Below are 20,680 nucleotides of genomic sequence, written 5' to 3' on the forward strand. Positions count from 1 at the left end.
GTTTTTATCAATATACCTTCATTATATAAATTTATAAAAATTAGATATCCATTCTAAAGCGTGCAACAAATTTTTGGAAGGTTAAAAATGAAAATATCATATTTGTTGGTTATTATTATTTTTTCTTTAGATAAATGGTTATTATCCTTCTTTCTCTCATCTTCCCTCCATTTTGGACGGATAAAAAAAATACAAAGCAAGGATGGATGCTTAGTCCCTTATTGCTTCTTTCCTCTCTTCCTTTCCTCAAACCAAACATGCCATTAGACCTTACACTTTCACTCACCCACAAATCATGTGCTGATGTGCATTATTTAACTCCATACCTCAACTTTAGTGAGTCCAATACAACCAAAAGTGTATCATTTGTCCTTCTTTGAACACTTTAAAAAAGAAAATCAACATTTATCTAATGTGCCCAAAGCCTCTATTATAACTATTATATGCTATACTGGTGTTGTAAGTTGTCAATATATTAATTTTTGAATAATAATTTACGGATCGTATCGATTTTAATTCATGTGAGTGGTGTTGTTACGCACTACTCTCTCACATTAATTGAATTCAATAACTAATCCTGAATTATTATATTATATATATATAGATAGATATTTTAACACATTTATTCTGTTGGTCAACCCATTAAATATGGTTAAGATAGATAAAATTAAAAACATATTTAATTGGTTGAAACCCAACAAGGATCCTGGCTTCATTTATCTCCCTATTCATCAATAGAAATGGTCAATCGTGTGAATCATTTATTGTGTCTGGTGGATTGATAAAGAAAATGATAGTAATAAAAAGCAAAGAAAAAAATCTAAGAATAAATTATTTTAATAAATTTATTATCAATCTACCCTATACTTTTTCATAAACTTCTATCTTTTTATAAAAATAAAGACAAATTTAATATTAATAAAATTTTATTAAGAATAATAACCTTTCCTTCCCATTTCACAAAAACTAACTCATTAAAATCCTTCCATTTGTTTTATTTTTCTTTCAAAATTTGATAATAAAATCACACTGGGCCATAGGCGCCTTACCACCAAACATTAGCCCAAATGGACCTCCTCACTGGCACAGAGTCTACACCAGCAAGCAGAGCGCACAAAAATAATCCCCTCCTTTCTTTTATTCTGATGACACTGTGCAAACCCTGAAGAGGAAGAAAAATTAGAAAGAAAGAACCATTTGTTATTTTGGAGACAGTTCTACGCATATACAATCACTGGGTATGAATTTTCTATGTCTCTATTTCTTTCAATCTTTTTATGCTTTGTGTGTAGCACATATTACACAGATTACACACATTTTCCTCGCACTACGTTTTCCAGAGTGTGATGTTTTAGAACCCTTTTAAGTTTTAACGGTATGCACTTATGAATGAAAGTAAGAAAAAAATTCGATTTTTGATTTGTTTTTGTTACTGAGTAATTAAGTTCAAGAACGAAAAGTTGGGTTTCGATTAGAGAGACCTAGATATAGGGAAAACATGGTTTGATTGAATTTTATTTTGTAGTCGAACTTGGAGTCCACATCCAAACCCTGAGAGGAGAAGAATAAATAAGAGCCCTTTTTGGACCTAGGTCGTGTATAAATTGTATACTTTTGGATACAGTTCTACGCGTATGCATATAGTTGGTATGAATTTTCTATATCTCTACATCTTTGTATGCTTCGTGAGAAACACATAATACAGATTACACACACAAGGAACAACATATTTTCAGTGTGTGATTTTTTTGGAACTCTAAATCTATATGAATATGCACACATAAATGAAAAATAAGAAATTAAAGTTTGATGTGTTTTTGTTACTATGTTTTGGTAGTTGGGTTTAGATTGGAGAGACCCAGGTAATGGAACACATGGTTTGATTAAATTTTCTTTTGTAGTTAAAAATGGAGCCGGGTTTGAGTGGTGAAGAACCTCCTTCGTGGGATGAACTGTACAATATCAATTTAATGCCGTCGGAGTTGTTCCTCAAGTTCCGGAAAGAAATTGAGGGGTTCCGTGTTGGGGTCAATTTGGAGGTATCTCTTCATGCATTTCGTTCATCAGCTACTTTAAATACAATTTATTTTACTGCTTTTGAGTCCTCAATTGTTGATGCTTTGTTTGTTCATTCATTGCTGTTTTTGAGAGTTCAAGGGAAATTCTTTTTTGTGATCAAGTCTAATGGGATTCATTATTTCAATATTTGTGGTAATCTGGAATTATTGTATTTACTAAGGGCTAATTGTGTGGAAATAGATGAATGTGTGCTAGATTTGATCGAATGGAAAATGTTTCTTTTCTCTACTTTGTGTTAAGGTTTCTTCCATGTGGAAAAGTTTCTTTGATAAAAACATTATACTGATGATATGAATGTTTTTCTGTAAATCGCAAAACAATTTCTTCAAACTTGAAATGGGGTACTAAACTCTGTTGGTTTTATTTTCTTTTATAATACCTCTTCTTTTTCTTGGTTTTTAGAACAATTGATGAAAATGAAAGAAGGTTTTTATTTTATTTTTTTGGGTGTTGGGGGGGGGGGGGGTGTTTTGGAGGGTTAGACTGAAGCTCTTTCAAATATTTGTTATTGATCTATTTTCTTAGTCTACCTAGCTTTTCCACCACGGCCTATTCATAAATTATAGGTCTTAAAATCGTTGAAAACAAAAAATAATCTATTGTACTTAACCTTACCCTGCATGGAACTGATATAACTCAAATTTTGTTCCCACAACCCTTAAGCTTTATATAAAACCGAATACACAACACAAGTATTGTTTTCGACTTCAAAGTAAGCTTGATAAAAAAATTCTTTTTTCTCCTCTATTCCGTGAATGTTTTTCCTAGTTTATAAATAAATCTTTAAATGTAAGGAGTTGGGATTTTATGCATAATTGCTACTGCCTGTTTGAAGGTAACTTAGCTATAAACCGCTGAATATGAGTGCCTGAGGTATGTCATGCTAAAGAGGACTTGACACTGAAGCTTTGTTTTTTATTTTTTATTTTTGATAAGTAAGATTGTATTGAAAAAGCGTTCAAAAGGGGAAGACAATGAAGCTTTGTTAGTCGATCAAACATGGACCAGCCGTATCTCTGACACTTCGAAGTTTGAAATATATCAAGTATGTTGGATAATGTTATTTTTGTGCAAAATAATTCCAATTATTATGCCTCTAGTCTTCCCCTCTGAGCACTCAGCATGGGCAGGACCAGCACTAGGTAACGGCCTGTATGTTGGCAAAGCATTGGGGATGTGGATATGTGTTGGACATGCATACTATAGAAGCAGTGCTTGGCAAGCATGTGCAATAAAGGAAAAGAATGAAGTCCTTTATATTTTGCCACATGTAATCCATAACTAAAGAACGATGTTCCATGTTGGACACTGTATGTTACATTGATGGTTTTCTTCTCTCTGGTAATATAATAAGAAAAATGTATACTTAAAAGCTGAAGGTGTATGTAAATTGCTTAAGATCTGGGTTTGAGAGAGCTGACGTGTGGATTGGACTCACACCTGCAAAGAACATGTAACATATTAGGCTAGCAATATTGTATATCATGTTTACTTCTCCTGGCTGTGACTGTAACCATTGCTATTTTATAGATGTGTGTCAAATGTTGTCAATATTCTAATTTTTTGAGTTCATCCTGCTGATTCAGTTTTATAATGCTCCAACAAACGAGTACCAGGCAAAGCTAGTGTTGAAACCTCTAGCCCATGATAGGAGATGGAAGTTCATATATGAACCAATACACAATGATGTGCGGCTTCTTTCTAAGAAAATCCCAATAACCAAATTTTTAAATCTCCAGGTTTGATGCTCTCGCTTTGATCTCTCTCTCTCTCCCATGAGTCATGAACACGGGGTTCAGATGCATGCATCTTCCAGAATTTATATGACACATATCGGATGGTGTAGATATTAACGATAGTACGCGTCCTGATGTTTAAAATCAATGCATCAAGATTGATTTCTTGAAATAATGCAGGTTGGTATTGGACATAGTTTTCAGATGAAAACAACTGGTTGGAAATGGAAGCTTACTACTTGTTTGGGTGGAGATGGTCTATCTCGGATTCGGAATAAGACATCACTTGGTTTGTGCCCTGGTGTGGATTTCCGGTTTGCCTGGAAAGCTGACTATGTTCTTCCAGAATTTACTGGGCAAGTTCCCTGGTCTTTTGCATTCACTCAGAGGAACTTACTAGAGTTTTTGTTTTTAGATGTAATTGTTTTCTCAATGTTTGAATTGTGATATATCACAGTTCTAGGAATTGCTCATGGTTTGAACTTTGGCTTTTTCAGAGCCGTGGGCACTGGTGAAAAGTTGTTCAACATGGAGTCAGGACGTTTACAAGCATCACTTGACAGAATTGAGACCATTTTAACACATACATCATAAATGATACCTGTCAAAGGACCAGGTATCTCTCTCTCTCTCTCTCTCTCTCTCTCTCCCCGAGTGTGGTCCCAAGGGAATTTGAACTCCCATGGACCAGTTATGACTTTTTTGGAAAGATTCCCACGAAGAATGTTAAAAGAATCGTTGCAGCTTTCATATTCAATCAGTATAATTTGGAGCATTTGGAACCACAAAAAGTTGTTGTAGTTTTCCATTATCGTCATTGTAACATTTTCCCAATTTTTTTGTTTGTTTTGTTAGTTATGCTGATTTGTGTTTTTTTCCTGCCGTTTAGAATATGGGCATTGTAAGATTGACGAATGACCTTATTTCTATTGATATGAACATTTTGTGGATGAGTCCTTTGACATGACAGGCATGTACCGTTTGGATACACAAAAATCATGAATCTTTTGCTTCTATCCTTCAACTGTGATTCAAACTGTATGTTATTTGTTACTGTTTCATGTAAATAGTGGACATGGTCATCATTGGACAATTTTGTGAATTTTGACTCTGCAATTTTTTTTTTTCTAAATTTTATTTGGAAGGTTTTGACTGCAACTTTTGTATTAACATTTTTATGTTTCTTACGGAACAATTTATTTATTTTTGGCTTGATCAGCAGGAGCTGGAGGAGGTACATTGATCGTGTATGTGATTTTCTTTTATTCTCATGTAATGGTCCTTTAAGGTGGGATTGTAGAGTTGTTGATGGGGGATCTACATCATCAGAAGGTAGTAATTAAATTGAAATAGTTTCTTACAGTGTTGGCCTTCTGTGTATTCGAATGGCTTTATCTAGTTATATTATCATAACAGCTTGTTTTGGTTTCCTTTTATTTTACTTCTATTTTCTTTTCTTGCTCAAGTATGTTGATATGGGAGTACTAACCACATACCTTCTTCACCCAGTAGGTATTGCGTACTCCAGTAGCTACAGATTAACTGCTTCTGGTTACATCAGTTTAAGGTTTTATGACACAGTTGAGTAGATAGCATGAGTTACTTTTAGACAGCTTCCACTTGAACTGTTTTATACCTTCCACTGAGGTGCATTTATTGCAGAGGCTGCCCAACTCTGTGGAGATCCTTCGCCGCACTTGGCAAACTTGCTGTTAATTCTTCGGAAATGTAACCTCGGCATGCACCTCTCATACCTAAGCTATGCTGCTTAGGACAATAAAAAATGCTCAGGTGCACGCAGTTGACTACATAGTGTGCGCGCCATGGATGGTGGTGGATTAGAGTTATTTCATTACCATGGTTGTGCAAGAACCAAAATGCAGCAAAGCATTTGCATCATTTGGCACCAGTAGTTTTCAAGTTATACCATTATCTTCCTGGTACAGTGCCTTTTTCCTCCACCGGTTTCATGGATCAGGCAGCTCCTGGGAACTTTCAAGAGCTCAAACTTAGGAGTTGGTAGTTGCTTTGCCAACTTTGGTAAAAGGCCAGGTGGACTCTCAGAGTGCTCTGAAAAAGAATTCTCTGCACCGGTGATACCACGTTATCCATGTCACATAATGAAAAGTGTATATATTTAATAAGTCATATTATTAAGACCATTTTCCTTATTAAGATCATATGCACAGGTCAGCAATTTTAAATTCTTAAATCATTAATATTAAATTTTTAAGAAGGTGCTTAAGAAAATTAAAAAGTAAAAAAGAAATCTTAAAGAAGGGGCTGTGGGCTCTACCCGTTGCTACATTCTCCACGCTTCCAAAATTTAAAAACCTATACATCATCAAAATCCAGATTTAAGCCCGTGGGGAGGGATCGATGCATCACTCGAGGCAAAAAGTGGGACCTCCCAATTTAGCCGTTGTGTCCCTTAACGGCCAAATATACCTAGTATAAAAATTCAAAATTTCCACCTCTCCTTACAAAGCAAAACCATCATCCACTGTCTTTCTTCTGCCCCTTCCTCTGGATCAATCACAGAATTCCCCAAATGGCTTCCTCTAAGCTCAGGAAATCTTGTTCCTTCCCAATTCTTCTCCTCTCATTTTTGAATTTCATTCTCTTCATCATCTCTGCAGCCTCTGTTGCCCCCATTGTTGTCCTGAAAATGCCACCAACTTCACTGGGTTGGGCACTCCTCATGGTCTCCTGCATCTCACTTGTCTCCTCTTTTGTAGGTTTCTACTCTCAGATCACCCACTTTTGCTTCATAACCCATGTTTCCCTCATCCTTGCCTCGTCAATCGGTCAATTATTCTGCATTTTAGCCTTGTTCACAAAAGAAAAATCTAGCCTTTCGATGATAAAGTCGAATAGGGACCCGAGAGAGGCCAAGCTATTGGTGAGATTGGAATGTGGGATTTTGATGGCCATGTTTATAATGCAGTTAGGGGTGTTAGTACTGGCTTGTGCTGTACATAGCTGTTGGGTGAGAGAGTACGAAGGACTGGAAGCAGAAAGAGAAGTGACGGCGAAGAAGAGGAGCCGGAGGATTGCAAGAGTGCAGGAGGAGTCCATGGCAAATGCAGCGAAAATTGCAGAGATTAAGGCCAAGGAGTTGGATGAGAAGATGAAGAACAAGTATGGGCAGTGGGTGAAAACCGATTTTGAAGGCTGAAGTGAAGACTCTTCTTATGGGTTTATTTAGTTGTACCATAAAGTGTTTGTTGATGTGTGCTTTTTGCAAATGCTGTGTGACAAATTTTGGGGTCACTATAGTGTGGCCTTTGGATGTTTAATGTATAGAGAGCCCCGTGAGTGCTGTTTTTCATTGTAATGCAGTTTGCCCTTTAAATTATCCCAATTATTTTTCTAAGAAAAGACTCATAGTCCCGCATCAAACTTCATATGTTGTAAATGAATGCCCCATTTACAGGAAATTGCTAATTTGACGTCTCTTTATATCTATCACCTATCTAAACTTCTTGAAATGAAGATACGCCTCTGGATAGATCAAATGTGGCAGAAAATGATTTTTCTCAATGGTCTGATGTTTAAATAAAATAAAATATTGATTAGAACAACTTCATGATTATGTCTTAATTTATTATTATTATTATTTAAATGCTTATAAATTAGGTTAAATTATGAAGTTAAAGCAATAATACCACCGTAAGACAAAATCCAAATTATTTACAAATTGGAGTACTTGTTTAACAACTAATTCATTATTAATATATAGGTAGATATCATATAATTCGATTAAAGTTAATATTAGAAGTTGTTTAATCTTTAGAATTTACTGCAGAATGTAATGGGTTCCAGACCACCGTAATCTTCGAATTTACATTTATTTTTATTTTTTTTTTTATTTTTTTATTTTTGCGGATTCCTGTGTGATACTATTTCTATTTCCAACAAAATTCATATGTTGTAAATTAATGTCCATTGATAGAAAACTGCTAACTGGCGATCTATTTGGATCTATCACGTATCACCTATCAATGCTTCCTTGAACAGAAGACATGCCTCTGGATAGATCAATATGCCAGAAAATATTTTGGTTTTTTATTTTTTATTTTTTATTTTTTTGGAAATTCAAGCAATTTGTATATGTAATGTAAAATATTTACATTGGGGTTGGGCTATACAATAAAATGCCCAAAGCCCAATACGAGAAGAAAACTCAATTAGGCCACCAGTTATAAATTCAAAGCCCAATATGAAGAGGCCCAACACCTGTGTACCACAAAAGGAAATTCAATTCAAATCTCCAATTAGCCCCAAAAATTGGAACCTAAATAACTAACCTACCTAAAATTTGAAGTGAATACAAGTAGAGTCCATCCAAACACTTTATATGATGTAAGGATTTTTACAAGTATGCCTATTTATTTATACGTATTTATATGCCTATTTATTTATATGTAATTTACTCACCATCCATTGATTGATTGTGCGTAAAACTAAGATATTTAAGAATCAATAATACAAGTTATATGTGTGTGTATGGTCAAAATCATAACTATAATTGAGTTTTATAAATACTGTTTTTTAAATGTGAGGATGGAAAGAAAGAGAGTTGGCTGCTAGGTCTCCACATGTTCCTGACAATGACTTCTTCATCACCTTATTGCCGCTAGTGGTTTCCACTTCCAAATTGTGTGCTCCACATCACCATTCAATCTTCCCGAACATCGAACCCATTCTTCAACTACCAATAAGACAAGCCCATTTGTCGCAGTTAATATCTGTTGACAGCCTTTATCCATATCTAGTAAAGGACCAACTTGCTATTTGGATTTCATTTAATTAATTTATTTAAAATTATCATAAAATATAAAAAATGAAATCATAGCCTTCATCACCACCACCAATGAATACACACACACTCATATTTTCATTGAACCTGTTCAACTATTGTCTATTTAGGAAGTTAACATCGTTATTTCATTGATATTTTTTCATTTATATTATTATTACCCAATAACATAATAGTTCTGAGCTGGATGTGCCCGAATTTTCTTCTTTAAAAGAATTTAATTAGGCTTTTGTTGGATAAGTATGGTGATAATTGTAATCACAAGAAATCAAGTTTTAAATTTTATACATAGGCCCGCCACCTAATTGACAGGCACCAAAATCTTGTATTATATTAAGAACTGTGTCTTTATAAATCATTAATTTCGCTTGTTCTGGTTGCCAGCTACACTGTTTTTTAGCTCAAAACTATAAGACTTTTTTTTATTTTATTGTTCTTTGTGAATTGTTTTTCTGTGTATCCTTGCAAGTAAGAAGCAATACAATTTGTTGTTTCTCCTTAGTTTTAGTTCTTCGCTTTTGTCTAAGGTAATCCAATTTGGAGGTAGCAAGCTAGCTCTGATTCTGATGTGGATGATTCCATTACAAAGACCTGGTTGTTTCTTGAGAACTTCATGCTATGGAATTAGAAATCATCACAAATTTCGGAGGATTTATTCTGCTTCTTGGACAATGTGAGTATTGTCAAACAAATTTCTAGAGTTGGATTTTTCTTTCTTACGAACACAACTTTATTTTTTGGAACATAATCAATTTCTGAAACATGAATGTTTTGGTTTTAACCTTTTCGTACTTTAGCCAAGTTTGGCATGTCTATTGCTCTCCATAGCTATTTCTTATTCGCATAATCGAATGGGTCGATGAGATTGATGAACAAACTTAACATCTGTAAATCGACAGGACACTGAATTCTAAATCATTTCTGACGAGTACGAAAGAAGAACTTTCAATACAACCTCGCAAACTTTCTGCGACTCCATTAGAAACAATAACTACATCCAATCTTAGATTTGACCGGCTCCAGCCATCAGATGAAGAGTTCATTCAAGAAAATAGATTTGAGTTCGGGAATTTTGTGGCACGTGAGCCTCTAATTGATGAAGAATTTTGGGTAAGTTGTATATATATATATATATTCTTATGAGAAATATTCTAAGCCATGAAATTTCTCAGTATTTCTTGTTTTCGCTGTGCTCTGTGTATTTGGTAGACAGCAGCTTGGCTTCGAGCAGAAACTCACTGGGAGGATCAGAATAATGACCGGTATGTACTCTATTTTTCAAAACAAATTTCACAAAATGAACTATTTTCTCGTTTTCTTCTGAGTCAATATAATAATTTAAACAAGTGCTAAATCCAATTGGCTTTATAAATGTCTTAATTTATAGAAGTGGAAGAATTGAATGCCACTGATTCTAGGCTCTGCTTGATAACACAGATATGCCGATAACTACAAAAGACAATTTGCAGAGCAGGTAGGAATTCAGATAAAATCCTTTGTTAATTGCAGAGAATGCATAAAGGAGTATATATATATATCATGTATAAAATTCTGAATATTTCCCAAATTCGTAGGAGTTTAACGCGTTAAAAAGGCGAAGCAAAGTGAAACTTGGGCAGAAATGCAGCTGCATTGTGGCGGTTTGATGTTTCCACAACATTATACTTCTGTTTCCATTTAAATTTATTTGGTCAGGATTAAATATTTATTATAGCTCATCTGGAAATCAAAAGTTCCAGTTGAGTAACACCAACACTACATATTATTGAGAGCATGTGTATATTTTCATGATCGCAACAAAGCTATTGATCTAGTGTGCTTCAAAACTGTTAGGTGAAGAAGGAAGAGACGAATGTGAAACGTACCGTACTTAAGAGTGTAGTTGGAACCCTAGATTTGAGCATTCGATGCTTGTTGTATGGAGAGACCTTTCCCGGGGTAAAACATGCTCTAACTACTGCATCTAAATTGCAAGCTTTTTATCCAGTTTTTTAAAAACTGGATATTTGTTCTGCTTGCAGGAAATGGTGAAAACTCACCTCTTCTGCTGCATCAGCAGAAAGGACTCGAACAAATATGGTTACATAGCAAACTTATGTGTTGCCAAGTCAGCACGTCGCCAGGGTATTGCCAGAAACATGTTGCATTTTGCTATTGAATCAGCCAACTCTAATGGTAATACAAAACATTCATTTGCACTTGCATTTTAATTTGTTTTTGAATATGTTATAGATGATCAGAAGCAGCAGAAAATACATCACTTGTGAAGCTGTTGTTCATATCGCAGGTGCAGAAGAGGTATTTGTGCATGTGCATAGAAATAACAGTCCTGCACAGGACCTGTACCAAAAAATTGGATTCGAGGTAATAAATACCCCCATTTATATTGTTTTTAATCTTCTGTTTTTCTTATCCATGAATGGCTCATTCAGCTTTCATATTTTTACATCAGGTGGTTGATATGGCAAGCCCTCAATTGCAAAATGAACGAACCTACTTGCTCCGGTTCAAAACATAGAACTTATTCAAAACGAATTTTCTCCTGTTGTTTGTATGGAAAAAGAAATCAATGCTATACGCAGACCATAATGGATCACCTTGAAATTGGGAGGGTGTAGGTCTCAACAAGCATTACATTTTACTGCGTAGTTGGAAGTTCTCGAAATTTACAGTTCAACTAATGGATTATTCAGCTAAGACTAAAGTCTTGAGCTCCGAAAAGTCCACAACAATGATCAATATAGCTGCAGATAAAAGCAGAATAAACTCGATTCCTATTCTGCTTCATAAGGGCATTCCATTTTCCAAAATGCACGATCACATAAGTAGACATTAGACAACCACAGGCTTTCCCTCGCGCCAAATCACACTAATGCACTCATGGTACTAAATTCTTGGAGCTGCACCAAAAATACCACCAGCCAAACATGAGAGAAAACATTGATGGGGAAAAAAAAAATTTGCAGCTAAAGCTTTAAAGTTTCTAGCCTACCTCCGCCAATAGTTGCTTCAGGCAACCGCTCGATTGAATCCTTATGTACATAATCGGCACTCCAGGGACCTGTAGAACACCAATATCATGCATCACATTCAAAGTACCAATAGATTAACAAAACACCAAGCAATTGGTAACCTGTGGTACCTTGCGGATCCTTCGCTTCAGATCTCAATCACATGTTGCAACAATATAGCACTTATGCTGTTTCAAACATTATAATTTATGTAAATTGGCCGCAGGAGAAGAATAAGAAAAATGCAAGAGAAAAATATGAGCAATTCTGTTGACATCCACCCAAAAAAAAATAAAAAATAAAAAATAAAAAAATAAAGAAAAAGGAGAAAGAATGATGGAAGATAAAGATTATGAAGTAACAAATAAAAGTTCATGGAACATAATTTTTTTTGAAATTTAGTTTTCAAAGCCATGCTAACATCAGATACAATGGGCAATAGCCCAATTGGTACAAGCCCTCCTCCCTAGAGGGGAGGTTGGGTGTTCGAGCCTCAATGGAGGCATCGGTGTGTGTGTGTGCGCTTAACCTTACAAAAAAAAAATATATATATATAATGACGGTTGCTGAGATACTGATAGAAAACAATATTTACAGCACAAAATTTGGAATGTTCATCAAGTCCAATGGTGGAAATTTTCTTCCCTAGAAAAAATGGTGGAAAAAAAGAAAACAGTTACACTTTGGGGGTGCAACCCAACCCCAACCCACTCCATTCCCTGCCCCTATGGACAGGTAGGCGTGTGTAATGGGTGCAGATGTCATAGATACGCTGCTTATTCACAATGCAGTAGAATCACTAACATGGGCCAGTCAGTACTTATAACATGTAGCGTTTGGACTTTGGGTATGCTCTCAATCACGAAAAATAAATCAATAAACGACCAAGTGCATTTAAGGACCAAGGATTGTCCTGCAGCTGTGCAGTGGATGATTCAGTAAGCCTTCATGACTATTGAACTGGACGCACATCATTTTTTAACTTTCTAACAATAAGCATGAATGGAATGTTTGAGAAGTGGAACCGATTGTTTGGGCATTCAAGACCGTCCATCAAATGCAATTCTGCAAAATTGCCAAGATTTCACATTCTAATGCAAAGTTTGCAGCTAGCTTAGTGCTACGTTATTTTATACCTTCTCTTTCACCCCTAACCCCAAATAAATGCACAACTACATAAGCTGATCTGTTACCCTTCCTAACATTTCAGAAATTATAATCTAAATTCACAACTACATATATACCGACTTTTCTCAAATTAAAAGTCACTTTGACATTAAGATAGCAAATGGCAATAATTTGTGTCGAGAAGAATCTAAGTTGAACAATTGATCAACAAAATGACAAAATTTCAAACAGTATATTCTGTGTATAAAATTTTCTGAATTTAAAAAGTGAACACCGTTAGTTCCAGGCAGGGATTTTAATGTACCCAAAAGTAAAAATATATGCAATACTATTGCAAGCATTAATAAGATCATTTTCAGGATAGTGTTGATAAAAGCCTTAGATTCGATTTTAGTTCAACAAATGAAACATAAGTTCCAGTTCAGTAGATAATTACCGTGAAAAAAAATTTATTTTTAGGATTTTAGTTTTCAATACCATATCTTAAATCAACATGTAATGCAAATGTTCTGGATCCAAAGGTTAAGATAAGGATGGGAAAACACAGGATCCAATAAATCAAATACAAACAGTACAATCTCCAAGCAAATGATATCGCTTTGAATTGTGGTCTTTTATTTCTTTTTCTGGATAAAATGTTGTCATTATACCTAGTCTAACTTAATTAAATAAAAATCCTACTTGAAAGTACAAAAAAGACTGACCATTGATAAGCGCTGCATATTGCATATTCGAGCCCTTAAACGTGCATATGTTAATGCCTTAGCGATGCCTTTATTTCGGTTCTTCTGTTTGTTTTTGTGAATTTACTATTTGCAGGTCTTTACCCAAAGATACGGACAATTCCATGGATTTGAAGCTTGGAATGGTGTTCCCAATGCTTAAGGAGATACTTCGGGTCTTTAGAGTCAATTTGGAAGTCAACCGGGGAGAATTAGAGAAATTAGAGCCTTAGAGCTCGAGCACAGATCTTTAGTGCTCGAGCACAACTCTACAGAGCTCGAGCACTGAGTGAAGAAAAGCAGAGAAAAAATTCTAAGTGTCAGAGCTCGAGCACTAATCAGGGAAATTCAAGAAAAAAACCAAGTATTGAAGGAAAAGATGCTTCAAAAAATGTAGACAAAAAAAAAAAATGTAGACAAAAAAATTACTAAGTGTTAAGCTACAGCTCGACCACTAGACCTAGTGCTCGAGCACAAGGACCTAGAGCTCGAGCACTAACCTCCCAGAAGTTTCCAAAAGCTGCGGAAAAGTTGTAAAATCTCTCTTCTTTGTTCTTTTATGGGCCTAATTGCCCCCAAAAGCTGTAAAGCCCATCCAAGAGGGATTGAGACTTGTTCTCTACTATAAAAGAAGATGAGAGGACACAATAAGCTTCTTCTACTTCGTGGCGGCTTTTAGGGTTTTGAAGATTGTTTGTGGCCAAAGGCCAAGGTTCGAATCCCCACTCCATCAGTCATTATTAGTAAATAACTATTTAATTAAATTATTAACTTACCAAAAAAAAAAAAAAAAATCAATTTTAATAAAATTAATCTCTTGTCTTAGAATTAATTTTGTTTTAATTGAGTTCAAACCTCTTATATTGTGAGAGATTGGCGGCTAAAGACTTCTCTTAATGGTAGAAGTGGTTATCATGCAATAGTGCTTAATGATTATATGAATGAATGTTTTGATAATTTATGCTTACGGAAGACGAGTTGAACTGCATGGTCGATTAGAATAGTTAGGTAGACAATTCGTGCCAACAAAAGATAAGTTATGGCTTAGTGTTTATTCATATATACCTTCTTAATTGAATTGAAGTGTGTTTGTACCCACTTGATTCCCAAATATGCATAAGTGTGAATCTCCCATCGTTGAGACAATTGACCATGTTATGAGGCTAGTGATGAAGTCATTCCCCTTAATCCCCATTATCTTGATACCTATTCTCAATAATTTAGTTTATTTTCAGTTTTATTGCAGTTTAGAAATAGAAAACAACAAAATCATCTTTCTCTCGAATCAAATCGGGATTAATTTTATACTTGACAGTACCAACACGGTCCTTGAGGTTCGACACCCTCAATATAGCCCTATCCTACAAGGATTCGTCCTATTGCAAGTGTCTTTTATTATTGACACACATCAACCACCAGCTAATAACTTGAGTGATGTCTGTGCCCCTTTAAAGGGGAGGTGTAAGGACAAGAGAGTGTTCCCTACATCACAAAAGCCAGCACAGAAATATTGGAATACTGATACCATGATCAGACACAATTCCTAAAGGATGGTTGACATTATAGAATCCTAAAGGATGGTTAACTTTGTAGAGAAGTCCTAAAATTAACAAAAAAAATATACAGCCTGCAAACAAAAGTTAAATGTAATTTGAGGTCCAGGGCACAAGAAAATGTGGCATTGCAGATAGTTGGATCCAAATAGTACCTGTGTAACTCTATCGACGATACAGTCATCAGCATATGTTCCTTTATGAATACAAGGAAGTCTTTCAAATCGAGGATCCTTTGCAATCCTATTTCAAAGCAAAAGGAGAGAAAAAAAAATGTTTTAAGTTCAAAGCTCAGATGCATTTAAGTTCTACTATTTAATGCATATCATTGCACAGTTCTTGCAAAGTACACACATTTCTCATCCTTTTCACAGCTATTGTAGTCTTTAATATAAAAGAAAAAAGGTATGAGAGGAATTTTATTTTCAAAAAGCTGAAAAGAACAAGAAAATATAAACATAATAGCTGAAAATAACAAGGAAATATATCCATAAACGCATGTATTAGATATTTTGGTTTTCAAATAGCTAAAAAGAATAGGAACAATGGGAGGCAATAGAACTGAATGAATATTCAGAAGCAAGACTTCTTGAGTGAAGAACATGAGTACCTCAAAGCAACTCGGTATTTCTGACCTAACTTTTCGAGCTCTGCCATTACGCAGTCAGTGATACAAGGAGTACCTTTACAGCACAAAAGGTAGTAAGATAAACATAAGCAGAAAACAAAAAAACAAAAAAATAAAAAATAAAACAAACAAACAAATTTTCCATTTGATGAATGATAAAGAATTAAGTATAGCCACTGTACACACAAATTTTGTAAGTCTGCAATAGAAACAAAATATGGAGCAAAATAGAATTTTATTAATTTATGAATGTGGAGTACAATCCTCTGTAATATCTTTTACAAAAAAAGAATGGTTCTCTGATTTAATCTCCTTGTTTTTGGTTGGTTGGATACAAGGGCTGTACGAGTTTGTTCTTGAATCACTGTGGAATTTGATGAAGAATGGCACGTTGTTGGATGTGCTTGATGTTCTTCGCTTTTGGGTTTCAATTCTGAATTTGTGTCTGAATTCTGAGTCTCTGGATTTCCGGGTCTCTGAACTTCTGAATTCTGAATTTGTGTCTGAATTTGTAAACTTCTGAATTCTGAATCCTCTCCCCACGACAGAGGTTGTCAAAGTAGCAGTAGTATGATTTGAAGTTACAACTTCGTCTGTATCCAACAAGATTTTTCCTTGTTTTGCCAGATTCATCACCACCTCCTTGAAGATAAAACACTTCTCAATTGGATGACTGATAATGCGATAATATTTGCAGTATTTTGGATCGTTGATACGTCCCATCTCTGGAGGACGTTTGCATTCAGGGAGTTCTATAACTTTACTTTCAAGTAAACATTCCAAGATGCCAGGAACATCGGAATCGGGGAAGAGGTATTCTTTCTTCTCTAACTCCTTTAGCGTAGGACGCTGTCTCTCCCTCTCTTGAAACTGGCGAGGCTTTTCATCATCCTTCTTGTCATCTTTAACAGATATCTTGATTGGGGTGGTTGAGATAGCCATTGAATCTTTAGCCGCATTTTTTGATAACTTGTCGCCCTTCTTCCAGTCCTTCTTATCTTTGCGTGGTTCTATAGTCACGGGACTTTTGCCGTCATGGGATTTCATACTGATCTCCATGTCATGGGCACGCGTAGCCAATTCCTCAAATGTGCGAGGTTTTATGCCTTGCAGAATGTAGAGCAGGCCCCAATGCATTCCCTACATACACATCTCCACAGCAGATACTTCTGACAAACGGTCCTTGCAGTCAAAACTGAGGGCTCTCCACCGATTAATGTAGTCGATTACAGGCTCATCCTTCCATTGCTTCGTGTTAGTCAACTCTATCATACTAACAGTACGACGAGTGCTATAGAACCTGTTCAAGAATTCTCGTTCCATCTGGTCCCAACTATCAATTGATTCTGACTTTAGGTCAGTGTACCACTCGAACGCGTTTCCTTTAAGAGACCGGACAAACTGTTTGACTAGTAAGTCCCCCTCTGTTCCGGCATTGTTACAAGTCTCGACAAAATGGGCAATGTGTTGCTTGGGGTTACCTTTTCCGTCAAATTGCTGAATCTTCGGAGGTTGGTATCCTACATGCATTCTCATACTGTCGATTCTCCTTGTATAGGGCTTTGAGTACATGAGAGTGCTCTGTGAGACACCACCATATTGAGCTCGGATTGTATTCGTTATCATATCTTGCAATTGTTCGACAGATAATGAAGAGACTGAAGAAGAGGTATGATTGGTTTGACCAGTCGCCTGTTCTATCCCCGGCGTCTGATTTTGACTGGTCGCTTGTTCTGTCGCCGGCGTCTGTTTGGGATTCTCTTTGTGAGTACCTTGTGCTGTAGAATTAGGATTCTCCGTTAGTATTGCTGTGGAAGATGTAGGTTTCCCAGACGGTGGTGGTGTGAAAGTTGCACGATTCCGGATGGCATTGGTGTTTCACTGAAGGTCTGAACTTCCAATTTATTCATTAGTGTAGCGATTTGCAAGTCATTTTCTTCAATAGTCTTTGTGAGGTTCTCAATGGAATGAGCCATAGTTGCTAGTTGTTCCACCACCGTAGCAGCTCCAGTCATCATAGCAACAACCACATCTGAGTATGATAGGCCTTGAGAATCCACGTTCCTTGAAGTGATTGATTGCTCCGAAGTCTGACGTGGTGACTCTGGGGGTGAACCGACACTAGAGTGAGCATCATAGATAGAACGAAGTGGTGGAGCCTCCTCTGGAACAATGTCAAGGTTTTTGACATGTTGAGTTTTCATGTTCGCCGGTGTTGCAGGATTAGTTTTCACCACATCTTGCTGAAGTTTGAATGACGCCATCGCCTGGGACTTGCTACGTGTCACAGGGCCCGTCAAGGTACTTCCATCGCTTAATTTGGTCTTCGTGCCACTTTTCATGGTGGCTTTAGCGTCGACCTTTACAATAGTGATGTTCTTTTGGACTTTCTTGTCTGTCTAAATCTTAGGGGGAGCCATAGAATCTGATAGAGAAGCAACTTGATGGTAGGAGAAAGAGATGAGAGGCAAAGGTGGTCCCACCGGGCGTGCCACAAATTTGTACACACAAATTTTGTAAGTCTGCAATAGAAACAAAATATGGAGCAAAATAGAATTTTATTAATTTATGAATGTGGAGTACAGTCCTCTATAATATCTTTTACAAAAAAAAAAATGGTCCTCTGATTCGATCTCCTTGTTTTTGGTTGGTTGGATCCAAGGGCTGCACGAGTTTGTTCTTGAATCACCGTGGAATTTGATGAAGAACGGCACGTTGTTGGATGTGCTTGATGTTCTTCGCTTTTGGGTTTCGATTCTGAATTTGTGTCTGAATTTTGAGTCTCTGGATTTCTGAGTCTCTGAACTTCTGAATTCTGAATTTGTGTCTGAATTTGTAGACTTCTGAATTCTGAATCCTCTCCCCTTTTTTTCTTCCTCCAAGCCTCTATTTATAGGCTTCTTGGATTAATAGGATGATGACACGTGTCATCTCCTGATAAGGATAAAACTATAACTGGGCCGGGCCGGTTATATTATGATAATTATCCTTAAAGATAATTATTCAAAATATATTTTATTAGGAATAATTATCGTTTCATTTAATTATCTGGGCTGGGCTAATTAAATAATTTAAGTGGACCAAGCCTGGTAAATTAAATAATTTATTTAAACATTAGGCCTATATTTAATGGGTCCATTCGTTAAAACCAACGCCCACTAAATTTTAGTGTCTACAGCCACATATGCACTGCGCTTGCAGATGGCAGGTTAAATCTTGTAGCAATGATAAAAGAAACTACAAAATCAATTTTATGGGTATTATTGGAACCTATATTCTATTGCTCGGGTACGTGTCTAGCCATTGGACATATATCAAATCTCTAAATAAAACTGCTAAATATTCATACTATATAATTTATTTATTTTATTTTGAAGAGCAAAATTACTGGATGTGTTTTCTAGATGTATATACAACCAAAAGTGTCGGACACATTTTCTATATGTGTGTCCAACACAGTACTTCACATAATTTTGAAGAATCCATGTAACACAGATTGAGACATTCTCCTATCCCACACTATCCAAAGTGATTATTTTGGATAGGACCATAATAACCAGCGGTGTGTAAGCAAGCAACCAATAATTGCTACAATATCCACTAAAAATGTAATCAATATTTAAAACAATGTTGGTGTTAGGAGTCATTACAATTATTTTACATTGAAAGTCTATACCAGCAGAAGAGGTCTATACCAGCAGAAGAGGGATAGACAGCAAGCAGTAAACAACAATAAACATTAACAATAAAGCACAAAATGGTGATTCTCATACTTACATTTTGTGTATAGGCAATCCATCATCCCCTTCTCCAAATCCAACAACACCAGAATTTGTAAATTCAGATGAAGAACCGATAGGAAAAAAATATTGTTAAAGCTGAATCAACATACATTTTTTTCCTGGGTAAATCAACATATTTTTCCCTAAAAAATAAATACAAACCAATACAATTGGCTGTTATACCAAAAAGATTACTATCTTTCACCATTCAAAGCCAAGCCTCCTTTTCTGATAAAGACGAGTGTGAAAGAAACTTATTTTCGTAATTAGCGTGGTACCTTTTCCCCAAGGTCACTTTGACCAAATTGGTAATTTAGGGTTTGATGCATATTTCACGTAAAATCTGCTTACAACACACTACAGCAGCAACCAATAGAGTTCACTACTTTCTTTGCCAACATTTTTTAAAACTCTTAAATAATTAAAAAATCTTAGGTTCAATTCTGTATTCATTTTTTCGAAAACAAAACAGAGCACTGGGCACGGGTAGGGGTTGGGGAAAAGAGATTAAAATACTACAACCTACCATAGATAGAAGTCTTTCTCATTCATTCATCTCAAAGAAATTTATTATTCAACCTCAATTATCATAAAATTAAATCTATGCAATATAAAAATAACATTTGCTCAATTACTTTATTCTGGATGGAGAAATTGATGAAGTTGGTATCAACCAAAAGTCGGTAAGGTGGTCCAAGTGCAGTGTTGTACTTGAAGAAAAGAGCAGAAGAAACATTCGGTCTGCATCACATAAAATAGTAGCTCGTATTTCAATTTTGAACATATATTTATGTATGTATGTACATATAACAGATATATATTCACACAAATAAATATGTTAGTCATATAGAAGGGGCTTACATGTTTCGTGGGAGCTTTTCCTTATGCAAATCTTTCTTGTTAGGGTTCAAAACCTCTTCTTTGTATATAAATGCAAAAAATATTTTTAGAATTAGCAACAGGATAAGCATATACATATAGATTTAGAGGAGCAACACACATAAGCATATAGTAGTATCTATATACATATAGATTTAGAGGAAAAAGATAGACTAACTTACTGCTTAATTGCTTTTGAGGTGACGATCTTCTTCATGACTGCGAATTTAGGGTTTTTCTTTGCTTTTCCCATGTCTCTTTCAATTGAACACCAACAAGGTAAGCTCTGAATCTATTTCTTTTGATAGGTTAAAACTTTGAATCTCTGGAGCGCTAAACA

General features: G+C 35.6%; 3 protein-coding genes across 7 annotated transcripts; all 3 read left to right on the plus strand.

The window, feature by feature from the left end:
• The first annotated feature begins 1,072 nt into the window (after positions 1-1,072).
• LOC132277049 (uncharacterized) lies at positions 1,073-5,251 on the plus strand. Of its 5 annotated transcripts, none has more exons than XM_059778758.1 (6): positions 1,074-1,238; positions 1,902-2,039; positions 3,666-3,818; positions 3,996-4,171; positions 4,313-4,431; positions 5,035-5,251. In XM_059778758.1, the coding sequence occupies exons 2-5, from the start codon at positions 1,908-1,910 to the stop codon at positions 4,407-4,409; spliced, it is 558 nt and encodes a 185-aa protein (XP_059634741.1). In that variant the 5' UTR covers positions 1,074-1,238; positions 1,902-1,907; the 3' UTR covers positions 4,410-4,431; positions 5,035-5,251. The 5 variants fall into 5 exon arrangements, with proteins under 5 accessions (XP_059634743.1, XP_059634741.1, XP_059634740.1 ...); XM_059778757.1 differs by having other exon boundaries at positions 5,038-5,251; XM_059778759.1 differs by lacking the exon at positions 5,035-5,251 and adding an exon at positions 4,705-4,782.
• On the plus strand, positions 5,039-7,283 carry LOC132277048 (uncharacterized). Its single transcript, XM_059778754.1, has 2 exons — positions 5,039-5,147; positions 5,478-7,283. Exon 2 carries the CDS (start codon positions 6,367-6,369, stop codon positions 6,991-6,993), a length of 627 nt encoding a protein of 208 aa, XP_059634737.1. The 5' UTR covers positions 5,039-5,147; positions 5,478-6,366; the 3' UTR covers positions 6,994-7,283.
• Positions 7,284-8,673: 1,390 nt separating this feature from the next.
• Positions 8,674-11,268, plus strand: LOC132277050 (GCN5-related N-acetyltransferase 6, chloroplastic). Its single transcript, XM_059778761.1, has 9 exons — positions 8,674-9,310; positions 9,537-9,747; positions 9,847-9,899; positions 10,075-10,111; positions 10,212-10,277; positions 10,471-10,575; positions 10,659-10,812; positions 10,925-11,001; positions 11,090-11,268. Exons 1-9 carry the CDS (start codon positions 9,204-9,206, stop codon positions 11,153-11,155), a joined length of 876 nt encoding a protein of 291 aa, XP_059634744.1. The 5' UTR covers positions 8,674-9,203; the 3' UTR covers positions 11,156-11,268.
• Positions 11,269-20,680: the final 9,412 nt, after the last annotated feature.

Source organism: Cornus florida, unplaced genomic scaffold, assembly GCF_030987335.1.
Source record: "Cornus florida cultivar Cherokee Brave unplaced genomic scaffold, ASM3098733v1 CherokeeBrave_3.0.0_Hap2_Chr10, whole genome shotgun sequence".
In the NCBI taxonomy this organism is placed as follows: Eukaryota; Viridiplantae; Streptophyta; class Magnoliopsida; order Cornales; family Cornaceae; genus Cornus; species Cornus florida.

Bases quoted from the DNA above. Each gene is read 5' to 3' on its own strand.
- LOC132277049 (XM_059778758.1), top strand. From the start codon at position 1,908: ATGGAGCCGGGTTTGAGTGGTGAAGAACCTCCTTCGTGGGATGAACTG. The intron at 2,040-3,665 runs GTATCTCTTCAT...CTGCTGATTCAG, and splicing joins GTGTTGGGGTCAATTTGGAG to TTTTATAATGCTCCAACAAA. The intron at 3,819-3,995 runs GTTTGATGCTCT...GAAATAATGCAG, and splicing joins CCAAATTTTTAAATCTCCAG to GTTGGTATTGGACATAGTTT.
- LOC132277048 (XM_059778754.1), top strand. From the start codon at position 6,367: ATGGCTTCCTCTAAGCTCAGGAAATCTTGTTCCTTCCCAATTCTTCTC.
- LOC132277050 (XM_059778761.1), top strand. From the start codon at position 9,204: ATGTGGATGATTCCATTACAAAGACCTGGTTGTTTCTTGAGAACTTCA. The intron at 9,748-9,846 runs GTAAGTTGTATA...TGTATTTGGTAG, and splicing joins TAATTGATGAAGAATTTTGG to ACAGCAGCTTGGCTTCGAGC. The intron at 10,813-10,924 runs GTAATACAAAAC...TTCATATCGCAG, and splicing joins TGAATCAGCCAACTCTAATG to GTGCAGAAGAGGTATTTGTG.